Here is a 22,231-nt window from a genome sequence, read left to right on the forward strand (position 1 = left end):
AACTGAAAAGAGAATGACTTTAAATGAGAGACGGAGAGAATCACGAGAGCCTACTGGAATTGAAGAATTGCCGAGCAGGAAAAGGGTTGAAAAAATGGGGAAACAAGAGAAAGGAGCAGGGGATTCCGTAATAGGCTTTATGTTGCAATTTCCCTTGTTTTCCAGCAAAATTTAGAGCTAGCTACTGCCTTCAAGACGACCTATGCCTGCCTACAAGTGTACCTACAGCTAAAGCTGGTATGATTCGATTTGATAACCTATAGGTACTATAGTTACTTTTCGAGTTACTAATTGAAATGATACATTAATAAATCTAAACTTTGGGATTCTTTGGGAAACGATCTGAATAAACTGTGGCAATAACAACATATGTGTGGTCAATCAAGTGATAAGAGAAAACCTTGCTGATAAAACATTCTCAACTCACAGATTGACACACTCACTTCAAATCTCTCTCTCTGCGGTAGTGAGTTGTTTGATTATGTGAGTGTGCATATGTCTCTCTTTTTCCAAAAGTTTAAAGATACGAAGTGGCACATGGTCGAAGTGAATTGCCACTGGGATCCGGAATTGATTTCAACTGGGAAAGTGAAAATTTGAAGGATTGATTATCAGAGAACATATCAACGTGGTTGTCATAATATTGTTTAATGATGTGGTGTTGTATTGACCTCTAAATAAACTGGAAATAGGCTTAAACCTCTTTAAATACATAGTAGTTGTACAAAAATAAATTAACAACCGTAACGTTTTAATTTATGAACAGTTTTTTGATGTAATTCAGACATAAAACAGCTTATTTCGTTCCGCTTCTTGTTTCGAATTTTCACAAAAATTATAAAATTTTTGCCGGCCAATTTTATTTTATTTTATTAATATTTTATAATTTTATAAGTATTTTAAAATATTTTATAAGTTTTATTTTATTAATTCCAACGCTTTCTTGCAGTGACTAGAAAAACTTTCTTAATCTTGAATTTTGACGGAACCCGTCATATTCACGACATGGCATGGAGGCCAAATTTCATCCCAAAAGTTCAACAATTGAATAACGGGAAAACAAAAATCGTCCTCTTTGAGGTTGTTTTTCTTTTTTCCATTGTTTTTGGCACAAATTTCACTGCCTGTTAACAATAACATTTTTCATGTTGTTTCTTTCTAATAGATAAAAAAAAATTATTTTGGAAACTGATTCATTGTCTTCTCTAGAGAAAAAATTAGCTAGAATCTGCAGAAATAAAAATACAGAAAAAAGAAAAAGAGTGAGACGATGATGATGTTGTTGTGAATCCAGAGAAAATTGTTTCAAAAAACAGAAAAAAAACGAGGAGAGGCATGTACCGGTCATTGAAAATGTCGATTTGTGGGGTTGAAGAATAATAAGAAGGAAGAGGATTGTGGCAACTGGGGAGGTGAAAAAAAAACCAAAAAAAATACAGGAAATATGAATTGTGAAACCGGAAAATTGTAGGGAGTGAGTGAGGAGGAAGGAGAAATAAAATAGAAACTTGAGGGGAAAATATGGAGTTGGCGAAAAGAAACTAAATCTAGTAGTTTGTTTCGAGCTGTCCATCAACCATTTTGAGGGTACGTGTACGGCGAACTGAAATTTAAGAAATTTTAGAATAAAATATTTTTCGTTTCCATTTCTTGATTCTTGCATTTTCTTGATTTCTCTAAGCTTGAATTAATAAAAAGCTTGAATTAATAAAATTTGGACAACTTACGAGATTTTCGATTAAACTGTCTAGCTCTACGTCGTTGATCTCTTGGATCAGTCTGCAATGTTGCGGCTTTAACCAATCCATTCAAAATCTCATCTTCTGGAGATTCAGTGTCCACCAGGTCTGAAATTACAAATTTTGTCTTAGCTGAAATATCTCTCTGCAAACCTTTAACACTTCCACCAAAGTTGCGCCCATTGACTCCATTGGATCCAGCTGGTCTTCTTCTCAAAGAATTGTTGTCATCTGCCATTGAAGCCAACATTTTCGACATATCGTCGTGTCTTTGTTGAGAGTTTTGAACAGGCGCTACAGTTCCTGGACCATGATTTCTTCGTCGCAGAGGTGCTGCATCTCCGGCTCCACCCTCTGCCGAGCTACCCTCAAGAGCCCATATCTTTCCACGTGTCTTATTGCGTTCTCTCTTCTCTGCCAACCGCTTACGTTGTTGTAGAATCTTATCTCGTGTGGTACGGTATTCCAACGAGAATTCGGTTACCATTTTGAACACGTCATTTGGTGTCTGATTTGGAATTTCATCAACTGAATATCCAAAATACAAAAGGAAAGAGTGCCATCTGTTCTTTGTGACTGTATAGATTGCCTTTAACTGATGAATTCGTTGAGCAACATCTGCCAGATAATCATTGATTTTTTGCTTCATATTTGAGTTATCATTTTTACTGATTGTTGCCAAACATTCCCATGAGCTCTTGCAGTCTTTCTCGAGGCGAATCAAATTATCAAGAAGCTCTTTGTAATCAACTCGAGCACTTCTGGCAACTGCTCCAAATTCACTGTACAAATCAGTACCCTCTGAGAAGTGTTCAACCATATATTCAGCCAAGTGATATGTCAAAGTATGCTTGTAGACTGGATCCTTTACTTCTGATGCTTTTGTTAAATAATCCAGATAGAAACCCTTAATATCAGTTCCTGATAAAGAGTTTCCAATGGCCAAAAGCATTCCCATCGCAACTTTGAATGTTCGTGATTCTTCCATTTCTTTCATTGCCAATTGCATATCCATAAGGGGCTCAGCAATATCCTTTTCAGAGTTTTTATAATCCAAGGTGAATAGCCAAAGACGAAGTCTCTCAAGAAGACATGGAATCTGTGAAAGCTTCAAAAGAAGTTGTTCAGCATTTCCCAACGTCATCTCTGGATTCTCTGCTGCCTTGATCTCAATTTCTTCAATTTCTTTCGGTGACGGCATCATTGTTTTCAGAATTTTTTCGATTCCGTCCTTGTTCAAAACCAAAGAGTCAAATTTCATAATTGCTGCAGGGATGACGTTGATCGGTGGCAATTTAGTTAGACCAATGTTGATGGCTTGCGATCTTTTCAGAGGAAGAACAGATAGAGTTTGAGTTTTAGTTTCGGCTACTTTCTGAAAATTAAAACATATTTTTTTGTACTAAATGTGGTGTATAATTCCTACCTTGACCGGTGCTTCCTTCTCCTTTTTCGTCTCAAACAACTGTACAATCTTCTTAGCATCAAATGTTGGAACAGCTCCATCGACCGTATTCCAGAAGCTTCCTTTTTGTTTTAATGATGGAATTCCATCCGGTTGTTCAACTGTCGCTGGTTTCCAATGTAATTTCAGAACTCCTTTGTTGGCTGCTGGACTGATATCTCCTCGATTTATACCGTTCATAAGCAAATTGCCAGGAGGAGGAGGTGGAGGAATGATGCCAAGTGGAGGTGGTGGTGGGATTCCTCCTTGCACTGAAAAGTAAGGCAGTTTTATAAAAACATTTCTGATTCAAAAATATAAATTTTCATGTTTTATTTAGGTAGTTTGAATTTGAACTTTTAAAAAACTGTTGCGAAACTTATTGTTGTGGAGGGTCAAAATTTCCAAAGGCCAAAATTTGCTAAAATCGAAAATTTTTCACCAATTTCTTATTCAATTTTTTGGGTATTTTATCTTGTATTTGAAAATTTTTAAAGAAGTCGCGCGCCCCAACTTACATCTTGGTGGTAATGGAATAGCAGATGGTGGTGGAGGTGGTGGTGGAACACCAACACCAACAGGACCTCCACGCATTCCATTCTCCGCCATTTCCTTCATTTTTGCCATTCTCGCCAACTGCAATGGATCCTGTTGATATTCAACTCCGTGGAATTGCGAAAAATCAAGATCATTGATGATTAGCGGTCTCTTTTCAAGATTTTCCGCCGCTTTCTTCCATTGCATTTCTGCTTCGGATTCTTTCTTTTCAAAAGTTCCACGGTTCGCCTCTGCTGAACGGGCGGCTCGTTTTTGGAGCATATCAGCAAAACTGTTGCCACTTCCAGTGTCTTCAATCTGAAAATATAGGAAATTTGTAAAACAATGACCACTAGAAACCAACCTTTGCTCTCGGAGGCGGTGGTGCCACTTTTTCTGGTTCAGGCTCTTGAGGTGCAACTTCTGAGAAGTCCATTGTTTTTGATTCGGTAGGGGAGAATAAAGTAGGAAATGATGGAGGTGGAGCTTTTACCTGAACAGTTTATCGGTTTTTGATTGAGAACACATGGAATTCGTTGCAGAAAAAAGAAAAAAAAAACTAACCGATTTCGAACTTTCACTCTCGTCGGTTTCTTTCGGAATCTCGTTCTCTTGATTTTCCTGAACCAACTGAATCGGCGCCGGAATATTTTTGCTGCGAATAGACCCGATATCGTTGTTATTAGTTGCAGTAGATGTAGTCTAAAAATTACACTTTTTTGAATTTGAATTTTTTGGTTTTAATGATTTCGCCCATTATTACTCTCTCAAAAGTCGATTATTTCATCGAAATTTCAAACAAAAAAAAGCGTCATACCGGTTGAATATCCTCCCTGACTGGTGGTTGCCATGAAGAAACTGTTGGGGAAACTGGGGATGGAATTCGTGGAGCGGCTCCAATATCACTGAAAATATTGGATTGAGGAATGGTTTAGGCAGAGTTTTTGAAAATAATTATCACAGTGCTCAAATATGGCAGCCCACTGGGATTGCTTTTCAGACGTATTTTTTGCTGTTTTTTCAAGGTATAGATGCAAAATGTTTCTTTTTTTAACTAACATTTTGTTAAACAACGTCCTATTCGCTGTGAATTGTTCATGTTCCAATTGCCGACGGCGTGCTTCATCATGTCGTCGCCTCATCGTCGCCTTCTTGTCATCTGCTACTCCAGAAGATGTTGTTGGAGAAATATCGTTCTTTGAGAATCTGAATTTAACTTTACAATTAGGGGTTTGCTCAAGGTCTACTGATACATAGTTTACGTCACACCACCACCATCATGCTCTACAGTAATCATACCATGCCAAATAAAAAAAACAGTTCAAATCCAACCTGACTTCTCGTTCCTCTCGTTTTCTCTGTTTCTCTGCCTCCTCTTCTTCTCTTTTTCTTCTCTCTTCCTCTTCTCTTTCTCTACGTCTTCTCTCTTCTGCCTGTTGCCTCATTCTCTCGATTTCCTCGATTCTCTCTGCCTCTTTTCGTCTAGCTTCTTCAGCTTTCTGCTTCTCCATTTCCCTCCGATTATGGAGTGACCTATTCAATTTTTCCAACGCCGTTTCCCGATCTTCTGGCATTTCATGTTCAAATGCTCGGGATCTTCTCTCAAGTGTATTACATGCACTTGGAGTTGGAGGGATAAGTGGAGAAGATGGTATAATATGTGAAGAAGGTGCTGGAGAAGGCGTCTGTTTATCCCTATCAGGACTGCATCTTGATCCATCTTCTTCACTTCCCATTGTGATTGCGGAATCATGAGATCCTTGACTCGATCGTCGGGATTGATTCTTGAATGTGTCAGCGGAAGATCTAGAAACATGGGGTTAAACAAAAAAGTCACACATCAAAAAATTGTGTAAGTTCATTGAAAAATGATTCATTCCAACAATCAAGGGCATGCTTTTCCGGTTTTGACAATGAGAAAGATGTATTTTGTATTTAACCAAATACCAAGCTTCAGATTGTTCAAAAATTTGAGTCAAAGTTTGGTCAATTATTTTTTTAATGCGGATTTATTGAGAAATTTTGAGCACTGTTGAAAGTTTGTTTTTTCCCTGACAAAGCTCGTTTAAAAAAATTATTGTTGCTTATTTTCCAAAATTATTAAAGATGAAAATTAAATAACTGTCACTACTTCTGGTAATTTTTAAAAAAAGCTAAATTTTGAACGGATTTTTTTGAAGTTTTACCATGGAACTTAGACATCTTAGCACCGGAAGTTAAGATTTTTTTTGATACATTTGAACAGAAAGCTCAGAAAAACTAGAAATGATTTTGAATTTATTTGAATTTAATAAAAATTTTGCATCTTTCAACATCACTGTAACCGGAAAATTTGACAACTATTTCACTCGGACTCACCTCATCTTGACAACATCTTCATCATTATCCCCTCGTTCATCTTCTTCTTTCAATTCCCTTTCGTACAACCGGCATTGCTCCTCGAGCTCCTTGTTGTTCGATCTGCTCATACTTTTTATAGCATCCTCCATACCCAGTGTATCTAGTGTATCTACTGCGTCGTAGTACGTGTCCTAAAATTTATCAATATCAGTTTTTTGTCCAAAATTTCAAAAAACCAACTCTGTCTGGAATCCCATGCAGAGCCTTATTAACAACTGTCATTCCGTAGACAAGAGTTTCAGCATCTGGTGAGTCTTTTTCAGTCAGCACCTTCATAAGTCCAGACCAATCAGCTTGTCCCTTCGACTTGTCAACGGTTTGAATGGCTGTGAGCACCAGTAATGCATTGTTGTCATTGTATTCGATAAACACAAGAAGTAGTTTAAGAGCTGTTTTTACAACAAGTCGGAACTGAAAAATGGAGGTTTTGGAAGAATTTAAAGGTTGAGCATGCAACAAATAGCGAGCTGTTTTAGATAGAATACACAGTTGTTAGTAAAAAAGAAAACACCCATTTTTACTAATGTTTTGAAAATCTTATAATTTGGAATTTTATTAAAGTTAAAGCTCAACCCAGAGCAACATTTTCTAAATTATTCAGGAATTGCATACACCTATCAAAATTTTTTGAAATATTCTTTAAAAATCAATTACTGAATTCTAGCCCAGCTGTAATTGAGGGCTGGTAAATTTAGGGCCGTGTTTTTAACCTGTACTGTTTCCTGTTTTGGTCATGCATAATTTCCTACAGGAATTTGCACCTACATTATGACGTCGCACTCAAGAAATTAAAGTCAGTGCTTCTTTAAAGGGGCATTTTTCAGTATATCTATACAAATTTCGTGCACAATCCACATGTTGCTTTCAAAAATAAAATATACCCATTCAAGACGAAACGGCGACATTTCTTTACGCTCTTCATCGATGTACAACTGGACAAAACACATACGTGACATTTGACAATTAAGACAACACCAAAAAGTTCAAAACTATAAACTTACTGGTGAATCGAGAAGCTCGTAGAGCCACTGAATGGTTCCATTATGTGCAATTATTCCATTCATTCCATCCACATAGAGCATCAATTGTCCAAGAGCTCGTAGAATATAATTCTGATGGTTTTGATCAGCAGTTCGACCCAATCGAATCATGCAATCGAGACCTTGATTTTGAACAAACTCGTGAACAAGATCTTGGTCATCCTGAAAACATTTTAGATTTAATTTTTTTAGACATCCGTTTTTTTCTGTGAATCCCCTGCCACCTAGCTTGTATAAATTTAAGATCTAAATCTTCCTGTTAAAATAAAAATGCAACTTTCGGATGAATAGTCACGAACTAAGGACATTAGCCGGAAGAATAAGAGATGATTATCTTTTTTTTCTTGAAATTAAAAACGGATATGACGTTATTACCTGGAATATCTGTTTGAGGGAGAATAATGCGCGTCGTTGATCACGTCCAGAACAATTCAGAAGCTTATCTGAAAATTATATTCGGTTACGCTAGAAATTAAAAAAAAAAAACAACTTAAGTCGACTTAGTCAACAGTCCCACTCCTCGTTAAATTTTAAATTTCACTGGAAGCATGTTTGCACCGGTAACATAGATTTTTATTGTTAAAATTCAATGAATCACTGATAAAATTTGATAAAAACTAAACGAGGTTATCGTAAATTGGCCTAACATAATGGCACAAAAAGCATACCTTCAAGGCGACCTTAAATGTTTTTTTTGCCTAAATTAACTTGATCCATTTGCAGAAGAGAGGATCTTTGTAGGCTCGTAGACAGGTAGGCACGTGCGCCTAAAGACGTGCCTGGCGTATTTGATTCTTACCCTTATGATCCATTGATTAATTGATAGACGTTAATAGAAAAAAAACCGTCAGGTTATTGAAATTTAATAATTATCAGTAAACAAAATTGAAAATTCTTTAAATTATTCGAATTCTTCCAATTACCAAAAACAAATTATGTATTCAAACTTTTTTTCAACTCTCATAAATTCAAAACAAAAAGTGAAATTAAAACTCACCAATTATAGTTTTGACGCGTAATGAAGTTTGTGTTCGAAGTACCAAGCTGCATCTTCTTCTGGAAAAAAAAAAGATTTTTGATATTTAATAATAATGATTATGAAGCGCTGCGTACTTGGAATTTCTCAAAACCGGTTTCTTCCAAATTCCTAACCCTGATTCCCCTTTTCGCTTCTGTTACATTACATAACAGTGACTCACTTTGCCCCAGAATTTAAATATTCATCTCCCCAATCAAATGGATCTTCATGAAAATCTTCTACTGAATCTTGTGATTCAACTTTCGAGGAAGTTGGTTCTTTTGAAGTGTATGGTGTTATCATCGCAACCACAGGTTGTGCTGCTTCAGGAATACTCATTTTTCGAATATTTTCCATCGAACGATAGCCACTGTCTTCTCTACGATGGAGAGAAGAATTTGATTGGACTGATGGTTTGATTGTTGGAGGTGCAATATATGAAGATTGAGATGGTACAGCTGGAAGAGATGATGGTGGTGGATCTTCATCAATGAATGGAATTGCTTCCGATGTATCCGTTCCAATGACAACTGGAGCTGCACAGTGTAGCACAGTTGGCCGATGAAAGTTTCTTGGTAGAGAACTACAAAATGACTCCGATGGCATTGGTATAGCAGGTGGCTCCACTAATGTTGTCCGTCTTTGCTCCGAAAAGTTACGACGAAGAGGTTTGACGATGAGTGGAAGCTCATTGGAAACCGATAGTATACTCGCATTCCTGGCCAGTGATTCATCCGACACATGGGTCGATAGACTGGAAATGGGCGGTACTTCCGACTCACGGAATGGACTAACGTACGCTTTTGTTGTGGATGGTTTATAGCTAACTGGAGTGTCAATTGGTTTTGAATTGTATGGCCTTATTAACGGTTCCGCCACTGGTGAAGTGTACCATTTTGGTTTGATTTCCGGAAATTGAAATGTAGAAGACGTGGAGGGCTCGTACGGTTTTGGTGCACTTGATGTCGAAGGTGTGAACATTTTTCTTGAAAACATACTACTCGAAGGCTGAACCTTCACTTCGGGCTCTTTTGGCTTAGAAAAGAAACTTGAAGAGTATGGTTTTGTAGAAGAAGCTTCTGATGATGAGATATATGGTTTTGCAGAGACTGTTGAGGGTTCATATGGTTTCGTCAATTCTTCAGAAGATTTTAGATTACTATATGGCTTTGCAAAACATTCTGAAGATGTTGAAGGTATGTAGGGCTTTGCAAAAACTTCTTGATTTGCCGTTTTTACTGAGCTACTCAAATAACCACTCGGTATATACGGTTTTGCAAAAGATGTAGGTTCCAGTGTAGAAATTGTGGTTGGCTTTGCAAAGGCTATGCTGCTCTTTTGTATCACAGGAAAATCTAGATCAATTGGTGTTGCACGAAGAGAAGAAGCTCGAGGAGCTGAACCTCCTACATCGATATCATAAGTTCGGAGTCCTCGAGATTTGACAACTGGTGGAGCATAAGATGCGGTCGCCGGACTACAATGCGACCGCATTCAATGAAGAGCTGCTGGAAGTATAGAGGAAATAATTTTTGAATTTTTCTGAAGAGGAAGAAAACAAATGGTCAAACGGTCAATGAGCAATTAAATTCAATGAGGAGCTGGAAGTATAGAGGTGTTGAAAAATGACACTAAAATCGTTAGTAAAAAAGTTTGTCTTTTTCAACTAATTGAGAACCTACTAACTTTTAAATCTGCAAAAAAATCTCGCCTACAAAGAAAATAAAAAACCACTCCGATCAGAGCAATATGATGAATGTCATAATTTTGGAAGAGAGAGAGAGATTGGGATGAAATCATAAACATTAATATTAATATTGTTATTAATATTAGAGTACTGTCTAAATGAATGAATGGACATGCAAATGAGTAAATACAGGGGTTTGCTCCCCGAACAAGTGTGATGACTTGAGAGAGATATTAGAGAGTGTGCATTTTGAAGAGACTCAGGGTACATTTGCACATAAACAATGTACCGTCTCAAGAAAAGAGTGGATATACGTCCTTCTTCGGGAGACGGGGGTTCAAGAGAAAGAGAGACAAAACAGAGGCGGGGCTTGATTCGGACACAAGGACGCTTTCTATGTTTATAATGAAATAATTGAAGAATTGGTCTCCTGCGTACAGGCAACGAAAAGAAGAGAGTGAGGAGATATACTATGACGGGCGAATCGAATTCTGGTATATGAAGAAGTCCAGCTGAGAATTCAGGTGATCGTTGATATCGAGAAATAGTTGGGAGATTCGTGGAGACGAAGACAAATTGATATGCAGATGAGAGAAAAAAGCGGAGATATGGAAGTGGTCGAGAAGCTTTCAGAGCGAAGTGTTGAAGGATCAAGAGGGGTATTTAAAAAACACGGATGAACTGAAAACTCGACTGATGTGCAATTAAAAAATTAGAATCCTAAAATAGTGCAAAAGAACGAAACACACAGAATTATAATTGTGGTAACCAGAAAAAAACCGCTTCAGAGCTTCCGCAACCCTGAATTCCTGGAAGCTTTTTTTTGGAACTTTTTGGTATTTGAGGAAATACGGTATTTCATACTGGAACCGACAGCTGCTTGTTAAAGTTGCTGAAAAAAAACGGGTAATTTCTGAAGTTTCCTTATTTTAAAATGTTGGCAGCTTGCAACCAAATTCTTTGGGGAAACAGAATGTTGAGGAAGCTATCAAAATAGGAAGTATTTTTTAGAAATCTAATACCAACAGCTTCTAATTCTTGGTCTTCCATGTTCAAGTTTTTAGATGGAAAAACATCGATTTGATATTCAAAAGCAACTGACCCAATTTAAAACGCAACTTCTCAATATTTTCCGCCCCACAATCACCATCATCGATATGCGAACTTTCGCCTAATTATCACTTTCCCCTTTTTGCGGCAACCTATCACTCATATCACTGTTCCCACAATGCATTCGCTTTCAATTTAAAAATGGGGACTTACGTGTCTGCTTTCAGAATATCGAGCTCTTCCTGTTGATCTGTTAGTGTCATATCATTATCCAAATAAGTATGCAGCTCTCCACCACCACCTTCCAGTCCACGATATACTTGAAGGGAAGAGTCACCGGCTTTGTGTGGGGCTCGAAGAGTTCGGATCACATCTTGTAGTTGGTCGCCTGGAATTATTGAGGAATATAGCTCTTATTACTTGAATAATACCAGGGAAAAGCCAACTCTTTTTCTGACTTTACAACAGGACAAGCGTCATTTAATATATTCAGCTGAGACTAGCTCACCTCAAAAGAAAGCAGCGGAACTCAACTCATACTCTCTCAAACTTTCAAAGTTACACCTTGCTATGAAGCCTCAGAGTATACTGACAAGCTAATTTTTGTGGATAAGTCTCATAAATGTGATTAGAAAATAATTTTCTTGTTGCCAAACAGAGCGGGTTCACGGACACCTAGAGGGTTCTGACAAAAATGAATCAACTCACTTATACACTCGTGTAGTCTAAATTTGAAAGTAACTGGTCTCATTGGTTCTAGATATGAAGATGAAGTTGTTGCAAATGGATCCGCATCGTTGATATACTGTATTCGACAGGTGAATGTGTCGTCGTCGTCCATTCTGAAATTAATAATTTTTAATGAGAGGAAGTGATGAATGGGAGAAGGGGATTTAAATGAAGATTTTCCGGGAATTTGAGAATTGAAAAATTTAATAAAATTCAAGAAGATTGGAACGAGAAAAATCACAGGAAAAACAAAAGTGAAGGTGTTTTCAAAAACTTGATCTAAAGAAAAATAAATTTTCTAGAATGCTGATTTCTCAAATTTGGGTGAAAAAATACGGCAACTGTCAAGAAGTTATTGTGCAATTTTTTATTGGAAATGTTCAATTTTAATTTTCAAACCACAAAATTAAACAGGATGCTCTGACTAGTTATAATTAGGGAAAGTAAAGATATTCTACAAACGAATCAAAAGAAAGTAGGAAAATATTTTTTAAGTTTTAAGCGTTTTTGCTGGAAAAAAAATGCATTCAAAAATCTAATCTCTGCATTTTTTTCTCTTTTTTTCAATACATTTCCTACAAATTTTGAGGCTTCTGACTTGCTCTAAAAAATTATGCGTAGACTTTTAATCATTTTAAAGGTCAAAAATAAACAAATATTCTGGAAATTTTTTTGGAGAATTTTCTTATTCTGAAAAATCCTTACCAAAATAATTTCAGATTGTTTTTTTCAAAAAATTTTTTTTTTAATTTAAATGTTTCCAGAATCTTTGTTATCTTTCAAATTTTCTTAAAAACATTGAGAGCCTACGATTAACCGCAAGAAAAAAAAACATAATTAAGCATATTTTTCTTGAAAACTTTTTAAAACTTTTTCTCCACAATATCCCCAAAACCTGAACAAGATCTGTTGGATTTTAAACAAAAGAGCAGGTTGGTAGGCTCAAGTACGTGGAATTTGTTCAAAGTTTAGTCAACAACGTACTTTTTGGCAGTGCAGTCGTGGATTCTTGACATTTTTGAAAAGATAAGAAAATGAAATATTTCGAAATGAATTTTTTTCCCGTATGATTTTCTTTCGAAATTGTTTTATTTTCCACAACGTTTTTTTCAACGAGAAAAATTCTTACAAATTGAAAATTTTGAGACACTTCGGAACACGTGTTGTTGATTCATTGGAAGTTCAAAACTGCGTAGGAGTGACAGCGAAATGGATTAAAACCAAAAAAAAACGTTCGGATATAAATATATAAACTGGGAGCATGTTGAGAAAGTTAAAGAAGCACAGTTAGATGTGTGGGGAGCTCAGAGTGAGTGTCAATACAGTGAGCACATCTCTTTGCGTCTCTGAACTTAGAACGTGGAAATCTTGAGTGTCTATTTGGTAAATCCCAAGTTACTTTTTTCGGAAAAAAAGAAAGAAAAAAGGTCGAGATTTAAGTGAGTGGGAGAGGAGAGAAAAAGATAACTAGTTATTGAGAAAGTTGAGTAAACTCTTGGATTTGGGAGCAAACGATGTACTGGTATAGAGTACTGGTATGGTTTGGAGGATCAGCACTTAGAGGTCCACAGTCCCAGGGGGCAAAAAATGAGGAACCATCGTGCTCTTAGGTGGCATTTACTTCAAGAGGGCATTGGGGGCATTGCTCTTAGGGAATTAGGGAGTTAGGGAAAATTCTCAAAGATATCAGGGGGCAAATTTTAAAATTTGTATTGAAAAAGAATACGACTTTCAATGGAACTACAATTATTTCAGCCCCGTAAACCTCCTTCACGCCCAATCAATAGTGACATGAATCGTCCCGGCCAATGTCATAAAGATTGGAGATGGGGAAATTGAAGAGGGGCCAACTATGCTTGTTGGTATTTGGTACATGAGCATAGTTGGTACATACAATTTCTACGTCACAACATCTTGACAGTTTTTTTCCACACAGCTGGACACACTAATTTTTTTGAAATTGCATTTATTTAAAAAGAATTTTTCAATAATTCTATTTCAAAAAAATCAAAATAAACAATTGTTCAAAAATTCAGAAAAATGTGAAATGGGCGTGGTCAGAAATACATGGAAGTAACAAAAACAATCTGATATGGAGAAATCAATAAGTGGTAATTCAACTGATAAGCAGCATTACAAAAGTATGTTATGAATTGTTATTTTTTTGTTTAATAATTCTAATTGGTCAAGGTTTAAGAATTGTTTTCTTTTTTTAATAATTTTGATTGGTAAATCAAAACTTCCGCCTTCCTATTGAGTTCGAAGAAAAATTATGGGAAATAAGGCAGCAAAATGTCAGGAGCTGAGAAAAATTTGTCAAAAGCAAAATTGAAGACGAAGTTGTGGTCAATATTTTGTTAGTTAAAAGTTTGTTGCAAATGGTTTTTTTCACTTTTGAAGTTATAATCAGTTGAAAAGTATGTATAAGAAATTACCAAAACCATAAAAACCATAAAAAGCATAAGCGGTCTTTTTACTGAATTTTTTGAAATTTTTTATTAATTTGTAAAATGATATTTTTTCACAAGATACTTTGAAAACTCGAACATTTCAAACTGAACGTTGCGTAGATGATAAAAAAAATAAGAAATCAATGAAAGTTGAACAGTTCAGTGAGTTCCTAAAAACAAAACAGAGGAAACGAAACGAAATGCCGTGATTCTCGGTGTCAAATCGGAGGTTCTCGGTGAGAGAAAAGAGCATCATCACTTGCTCTTTTGTTTGCATAATCATCATTTTTTGTGCTTCGTTTCTCTAATCGTTCTGCAGAAAGACACTGAACCCTCGTGAGAAACTCTTTGTAGATGATACTTGTAATAATTGGGAGAACACCCAAAAATAGAAGAAAAATTATAGAACTTTTTTTCCGATTTTTAATTTCAAGTTTTTTTTTTAGTTTTTAGGAGGCAAAATTCAAAATTTACATAATTTTAGAACAAATACAAAAAACTATAAATTGCAAATATAATCTAAAAGTTGCGAATTCGTTTGGAAGAGGAGTAGCGCTCACTGGAAAAATATTTAAAATTGCTCCATGTGTTCAAGTTAGTAAGTAGTAAAACTTTTTAGAAATTTTTCGACATTTAAAAAAATGACAGTCAAAAACATAAATCAGTTTTACGAACATGTGAAAATACTCTAAATTTCTCAAATTTCTCAGAAAGTCCAAAATATTTTTTTAAAAATTTGTCTGAATTATTGAAAAATATTTAAACCTTATAGCTGGTTATATTTGGATTTTTAGTTTTTTGATCCACTTTGAAAATAATTTTTTAACTCATTTTTTTGAAAAAAATCAGGGTTCTCGAAAATCACAGGATCAGAAAATTTTGCTGGTGCTCCTTTAAATTTTTTTGAAACTTAAAGTACACCTATGTATTGATAAAATTCAGAGAATCAGGTAGAAATTTTAAAATTCTGGTAAAAGTTTTTTCTTTCGGTTTTTTTTTTGCAAAATCCACCAAGTACTAAACGATTACAATGATAAGGATAAATGAGATTGTACGAATTTGCGGGAAAAACGTCGAAAAAGTGCTGTACATCAAAACGGCGTGGGGACCCGCTGGATTTGTGTCGCCAGGCGATCATCTGTGGCCAGCAATATCTGCGTCACCTCATTCCATAAACTATTTCTCAGTGTCCCTTTCTCTCATTAGTCCTGCACGGGAAGAAGCTAAAGTCGACCTCTCTCTCTCTCTAGTCTATGTGTGTGTGTTACAGCAGTGTCCAACTAGCTCAGCAGTAGCAGAAGCAGGCAGCTTTCTGCCGTTCATTTTTACACATTTTCTACCCGTCCAATGTTTCCTACTTATTTCGTTCACTCTAACAAGATTATCAAATCTTTCTGGTCGGGATGTGTAAGTGTATGTGTGTAGTACCTGTTGATTAGAGAATAGAGATAAAAGTGACGAAATGAAGAGTTGATTGAGCAAGAATTAGGAAAAAATAATTTTCAAGTTGAGAAAGTTATTCAAATATCGTATTTGCACTATGAGAGTTGCATCCCCTCCTTAAGGCGGGGTTGCTCTAATTTGACAGCTTATAGCTTGGTTGTCTTTGGTTTTATCAAAAAAATTTCACTTGGCAAAATATGAGCACCATGTTTTTTTTAATTCCAAATAAGTTTTTTTTTTAACTAGGAATTTTCAAATCGAAAAATAGTAAAACATTCAGTAAGCCTCCAAGTAGGCACAAACTGCCAACAAAGCGATCTACACCTGCTAGGTTAGACAGTTAGGCAAGCCTACCACAGATTCATTGATCTTTCCAAGAAAGGTTTTCTTAACCGAAAACTCTACTTTTAACAAAACCTTCAATACAAAAAACTTCTAGCTTGTCAAATGTCACCCTTGGCATACCAACATTTCGCGGTAATTCCAAAAGGTCGAATTGCCAATAGAGCGACCTTGGCATTGAATACAATGTTCGTTTTTTGCTCCTATTTTCCATTTCTTTATGAACGGTTCCAATTTGCCGCAAGGTCTTTCAATAGCTTTAGGAAAGATTCGTTTATAGCGGAAACCAAATTAATCATGGTTTTTCACAATGATATATAACAGGGAGGCAAGTAAAGCTTACACTCGTTAATGATTACGCGATAGTTGCAAAAAACCTCATTATCTCTATTTCTCTCTTCCTCTTTTTGTTTAGGTTTGCCATGATTTATGGGTCAAATCGGTAAAGTCAGGAAAATGTAAAAGAGGGAGGAAATGTGAAAAATTTCTGGAAAAGTTGATGAGAGAGAATGAAAGGGAAGCAAAAATGACGGGAAAAAGAATACGAAGCAAATGAGCAGAGAATAAAAAAGTTTAGAGAATATTACTTACAGATGTTCAAAGATGACGATGGTTAGTTGGGTGGAGAACTGATTTATGAATGCAACCTTTTTTAGGGGTAACAATGATTATCAAGGGTTTCCAGACGTTTGGAAGAACTCTTTTTAGCGACGTAGACTATTTCCAGGTTTCGAGTAACATTTGATGGGGCTAGATTCAAATTAACAAATATTAACTATACATCCACCGAATGATTTTAATGTCATAGCACCTATCCAAACGTACAGTACAAACAAAAAAACCATACAATTTGAAACAAATGCGGCTTTATTCAAAAAGATTTACGCTGTGGCTTACACATAATTAAGTCTATTAGGGTTTACAAATTACAGGGAGGGTGAGAGAAAAATATGAAAAGTGAAAAAATAAGTAATTGGAGATCAAATTCCAGTGGTTTACACTGAGGAAATATTGGAAGCACTTAAATCAAAATAGGACCCTTGGAGGGGCCTAAAAATACCCGTCTGTCTGCCTGCGTGCCTACTCGCCTGGACAGATACAGCTTTGGTTTATGTAGTTGACGTAGGAGTTCTTTCAAATGAGTAACGATTTTCTTCAGAAAAAACGGGTAGGCATTCTTGTATTTAACCGGATGAGTTGGAGTATACATTTTTTAATTAAATTGAAGAGGTTCATGCATACTTTTTCCGGGTTTTAGTGTTGAAAAAAATTACGGAAAACTATTGGAAACGTACAAAATCTAGAAAATTCCATCTTCAGAACCATAGACGGCAGCTATCTTTACGATGTGTCGGAAAAAGAAAAAAAGGAGGAAAAAAGTTGCAATGATAAGACGGGAAGCATAATAATAATAATCATTATCATCATCATCGTCGGACAGATGAAAAGCGCGTTTTGTTGTGTTGCGTTATTCGGAATATAATTAGAAGACGAAGAAGAATGAGTGATGATGTGGGGAGTGGCATCTCCTTGTCTCATGGCTTCTCCTTTTTCTTATCACTATATGATGGCGTAACGTGTACGCAACAGGAGGTACCTACAGAAGGAGGACTGGTCTCGCGCAAAGGTGAGAAAATTATTATTTTCGAGAAAAAAAAATGATTTTCTCAATTTCAATAGCTGAAAAATTTCAGAGATATTATTTGGTTGAATTCGCGCGCATAAACAGTTTCAGATAAAAATCTAATAATGTGAAGACTCATACGCACGGGACTATTGAAATAATATATTTTTTTATAAAATTTGAAAAATTGTGTACATTTTTTACAGCTATTTTTGGTATAGTGAGACTGTTTTCTTTCCTTTAAGGTAAAAAACCCGCAGACAGAATTATGCTATTGCATAGTGGCTTATAAGGGTGGCAAAAACAACACGATTTCTTCACACTCTACTTAAAAAGTTAAAATGGACACTCTGAAGGGGGCTAATCCAGAGAGACAATTGACACACTCAGAAGTGGAAAACAACAAAAAATAAACAATCTCTGTTACTTTACGAGACAGAGATTTTGTTTGGTTTCTTGAGAAATTCCTAATTCTGAACATTTCTCCGAATAATTTCAAAGATTAGGAAAAAACGGATCTACTTTTGCAAAAATTTCTATCGGAAATTTGGATGTCATTTTTCAGCCAAAATATTCTGATCAAACTTCAAAAGCTGAATATCAAAATGAAGCATCATAAAATTTTCAACAACAAAAAAACAAAAGAGAACGTCATGGGAATTGGGAAATATTATTTCTCGAATTCTCGAACACTGTCATTCATTCACATATTTGTGACCTTTTTGATTGTTATCTTTTTGAAATGAAATGACGAGAAACGAGATATTAGAGACATAGAGAGAAAAGAAAAAACGGGAGGCAGTTTAAATATGTGAAAAGAAAAACACTTGAGAAAAAGTGCATTTTTGGTTTCAGGGGGAGGGGAGGAAGAAGTATCAGGTTTCAAATGTTTCAACTTCAAACGACCGCACACTTTTTGACACATTTAGTACGAAAAATGGCTTATGGAAAATGGGATGTGTACTTTGGAAGACATGGTCACACATACAGAGAAGGGAAAGGACAACGGAGATCAGTTAGACATCGGAAGCATGGATAGAGGCTAACGAAAGCTAATCACAGTTCATTTGATGACAGAAAGTGAATCTGAATGATTGATTTGCTAGCATGGCATCAGCAATTTGTAGTGAGGGAAAGTTTGAAGATAATTGATTATGTACTGCGATTACCAGAATTACTGTAAATTTAGAATAAGTGGTATAGGTTTGAGGTTCAACTGACAACTTTTTTGAACGGCTATCTATGTATAACTACTGATCTGAAAATATGCGGTGACGGTAATCTTTATACCCAAAGGGTAGGCAAATTTCAAATGTTGTTTTTTGTTGAAATTTAATTTCAGAGTGTATGAAATTTTCTGGCAATTGCCAAAGACATTGCCAATTTTCGTAGAGTAAAAGTTTGTTAGTATTTTCAAACTGAATAATTGAATGGTCTAACAAAATTGACATCTTCCAGAACAAATTTAAGGAAACGGAAGGAAACTTTTGTTCGGAAAAAGAAAAGAAAAGCCGATTGAAGACGTTCTTCTCCAAAAAAATCAGCAAAAAATGGAATTGTCTAGGAATCAAATAGCCGTGTCCGCACTTGATTCGACCACTCGAATCTACTCGTGTTCTCCCCGTTTTCTCTTATTCCTTACATAATTATGGATATATATGTACATGTTGTCAAATAAAAAATCAAATTAATATGAAAAAGTTATTGGTCTCATAAAAAAACAGAGAAATTTATATACGAACTGGCAATTTAATACATTTTTGAATTTTCTGAAATCAACAGAATGATTAAAATAATATAATTTTGCCAAAAAAATAGCCGTCTGACTACAAAATAAGTGAATTTTCCTACATGTAAAAATCTTTGATGGCATGGATCGTACCGAGACCAGCAAACAAAGAAAACGAAAATAATAAAAAATTCTCGACTTTACAGAAAAGTGTTAAATTGAAATTGTATTTTTACATTATCTCAAAAAGCCTAAAATTCACAAAAATATTGGAACACTCTTTGAAACCTTAAAGTTTTGTTTTTTTTTAAATTTTGTTTCGCATTTCCCTATCCATAAAATATTTTTTTTTAATTATGAATTTAAAATTGTGAAGAGCACAGTCAACGACGATTCTATTGACTCTGTAGAGTATACTGCATATTCAATTGCACAAATATGAATGAATAGGGGGAATGGATGGGTGGCCACGTATGAAACAAAAGCTCTGTGAGCATTTGTCCCTCCGTGATGAGCAATCAAGTGGTTTCTGGGAACCTGTATTTCGGAAAGAACAATATGAGAAAAGAGAGGGGAACGGGTCGGAGAGCAAGTTGACGTGGAATTAAATTGAAAACGACACCCTCCTGTAGAGAACTCTTTTATTCCCGAAAGCTTAATGAGATGGTGACATGGAGCAAGTACATGAGTTCAGTTGATAGAATAAGAGGAAGACACTGAGAGAAAGATTCTCTTTCCCGATGTGCCATACATCCGCTGAGCAAACAGTGCGCCTCCTCGAACCGTTTTGCATTTGTCTTCTAGTCTTCAAGCGTGTTCTTTTGCAACTCAGCTGTTGTTTTCTGTTCATTAACAGGTGACATATGTTCCAATAATAGGAAGTATGCATAAAGAAATATTAGAGAAGTTTTGCATACCCTTTTACAGCCAAAAATACTTCCAGCAGCTTTAAAAATATTTTTTTAATATACTAAACTATTCAATAGTGAATTTTGGACGATATTATGCTTGAAAAAGTGCGATGTTTTTCTTTGGGTCCTGGAACGAAATAAACTTTCTAGGGACCGCATCCTCAAAAATTGTAGATTTTCAAGTTTGAACTTTGCAATTTCCTCATGTCATTTCATTATTCATTTTCCAAAAAAGTATACGACTTTTTACCACAAGACATTCCTTTTGAAAACTTTAAAATTCGGTATTTTTAAAATATTTTCATAGTTTCTGAAATTATTTTTGACTGGAAAGGGTTTCATGGTTTTCCTCATTGTTCTATTTTTATGAAAACCGTACGGATCGTTAATAGTAACACAATGACCTCTTCATTGGAGAGAGAACATCCTTGCACTTTCAGCAGGCAAGGCGCCAGTCTAGTTATTTCATTCATAACATTTCAAATTGGCATTGAAACTGACAATTACCAGGTGGGAAGATGACGGGGAGAAAAAAGAATAATACCTTCTCCGAGAGTAGGTGTCCTCAATTATGTCAGAAACAAACAAAAACATTTCGGAAAAAGTGAAGGGAGAAATGGATGAAGAAAGGGGAGGAGGAAAGACATGGAAACGGCGAGGGCTCCTTCCTTTTCAGGACTTTCACTTCTGATTTATGGATTCAAAAGGGCCCACCCACCGAGTTGTCATGATTAATGAAGGTTTACCTGCGCAATGGCAGCTACTAATCCCCTTCTTTTACTCTACGAATTTGAGAGAAATGGAAAAAGAGGAAGGAGGTGACCAAGGGAACATGTGTACGAATAACAAATACTTTATTAGTACAAACGACTTTGAGAGTTTTGAATTTAGTTAATTTCGATATAGAAACTCGGGGTTTCAAGTTAACAAAAAGGTACACAAAGAGCAGGGAGCAACTGAAAACTTGCCAGTATTGTCAGGTTACTGTAGTTGGAGAATGGCACTGGATGAGACTCAAATTCGTCGAAAACCCATATTTCGTGATAAAACCTTTTAGAAAAAGAAGTAAAAATTTTGATGGTTAAATATTTCAGAGATGAAGGCACATCTATGCTGAAATCAATCAACTTGTCCACTAGCTTCAGGAAAAACACAGAATCTTTTTTGGTTTTAGTTCTAAAAATGCATTTCTGACACGTTGGGAACTTTTACAAATACCCTTTTTCTCATCGTTAAATAAATTTTTAATTTGAAAGTTTGTATGATAATATTTGTACCTTTTGAAAATAACATAACTTTCAATTGAGAATTTTTAAGTTGCTCAAAAACTTGAGTCAATTTTTGAGCAGCTTCTCAAAACTTCAAATGAAAATAATTTTTTCTAGAAAGTACAAAAATATTTCTCTATAGTTTTTCCATAAATGTCCGAAAAAAACTTTGGCACAACGACGATAAACTTTTTCCAGAAAAATAGGTTTTACTCTTTTGCTCAGAATGTTGAGAACTCACACACTCTTTTGCATTCGAAAAGTAAGTTGGAATTCATTCGTTTTTTTTTTGAAGAAAAATCCAATTTTAAAAGCAAAACTCTACTTTCACAAAAATCAGTGAAAACAACAAAAAAACATAAGGACTTCCAAGAGAGTTTAGAAAAGAAGCTTACTGTACATGCATATTCGAAGAATCGAACACGTGTATTACATACCAACAAACAAACACTTTTTATAGTCACTCACACTATTCAAGACGTTGTCGCTTCACTCACAACACACACAGTGAGACACACAAAAATATTCATTGTATTCGGGCAATGAGGAACGGAGTACGATTTTTAAAACTGATTTTGAGTGGAAAATATTGCCAAAGTTACAGTTTCTAGCTAATTCCTCCTTAAAGCTACAAATTTTTCAGTGTTTCGTCGAGTTTTCGACTAAAAATACGGTGGTTGGGGTCTCGAAACGACGAAAGCTTTGCAGCTACAGTAATCGCAGGCAGACATTTTGCAACTTTCCACATTTCACGAAACCTGAAGATTTTCTCATAATTTTTTAATAAATGTTTATTTGTTTGCATTTTAAATAATATTTA

General features: G+C 35.5%; 1 protein-coding gene and 1 long non-coding RNA gene across 9 annotated transcripts; one reads left to right on the forward strand and one right to left on the reverse strand.

The window, feature by feature from the left end:
- Window positions 1-1,178: 1,178 nt before the first annotated feature.
- On the reverse strand, window positions 1,179-11,759 carry fhod-1 (the record flags this gene model as incomplete). 8 transcript variants are annotated; one of them, NM_001313485.3, is made up of 18 exons in its annotated part: window positions 1,548-1,603; window positions 1,728-1,847; window positions 1,893-3,114; window positions 3,166-3,455; window positions 3,702-4,038; window positions 4,085-4,213; window positions 4,285-4,422; window positions 4,538-4,625; window positions 4,780-4,926; window positions 5,053-5,526; window positions 6,079-6,251; window positions 6,301-6,531; window positions 7,002-7,052; window positions 7,122-7,322; window positions 7,536-7,603; window positions 8,158-8,216; window positions 11,129-11,303; window positions 11,624-11,756. In NM_001313485.3, 18 exons carry the CDS (start codon window positions 11,754-11,756, stop codon window positions 1,548-1,550), a joined length of 4,092 nt encoding a protein of 1,363 aa, NP_001300414.1. The 8 variants fall into 8 exon arrangements, with proteins under 8 accessions (NP_491513.2, NP_001300413.1, NP_001300415.1 ...); NM_059112.4 differs by lacking the exon at window positions 7,002-7,052 and having other exon boundaries at window positions 1,179-1,603; window positions 11,624-11,757; NM_001313486.4 differs by lacking the exon at window positions 5,053-5,526 and having other exon boundaries at window positions 1,418-1,603; window positions 11,624-11,759.
- Window positions 11,760-16,506: 4,747 nt separating this feature from the next.
- linc-156 lies at window positions 16,507-22,231 on the forward strand. The gene is made up of 2 exons (NR_101555.1): window positions 16,507-16,816; window positions 18,359-22,231. It is a non-coding gene; the product is annotated as a long non-coding RNA linc-156 (long non-coding RNA).

Source organism: Caenorhabditis elegans, chromosome I (genome assembly GCF_000002985.6).
Source record: "Caenorhabditis elegans chromosome I".
Classification (NCBI taxonomy): domain Eukaryota; kingdom Metazoa; phylum Nematoda; class Chromadorea; order Rhabditida; family Rhabditidae; genus Caenorhabditis; species Caenorhabditis elegans.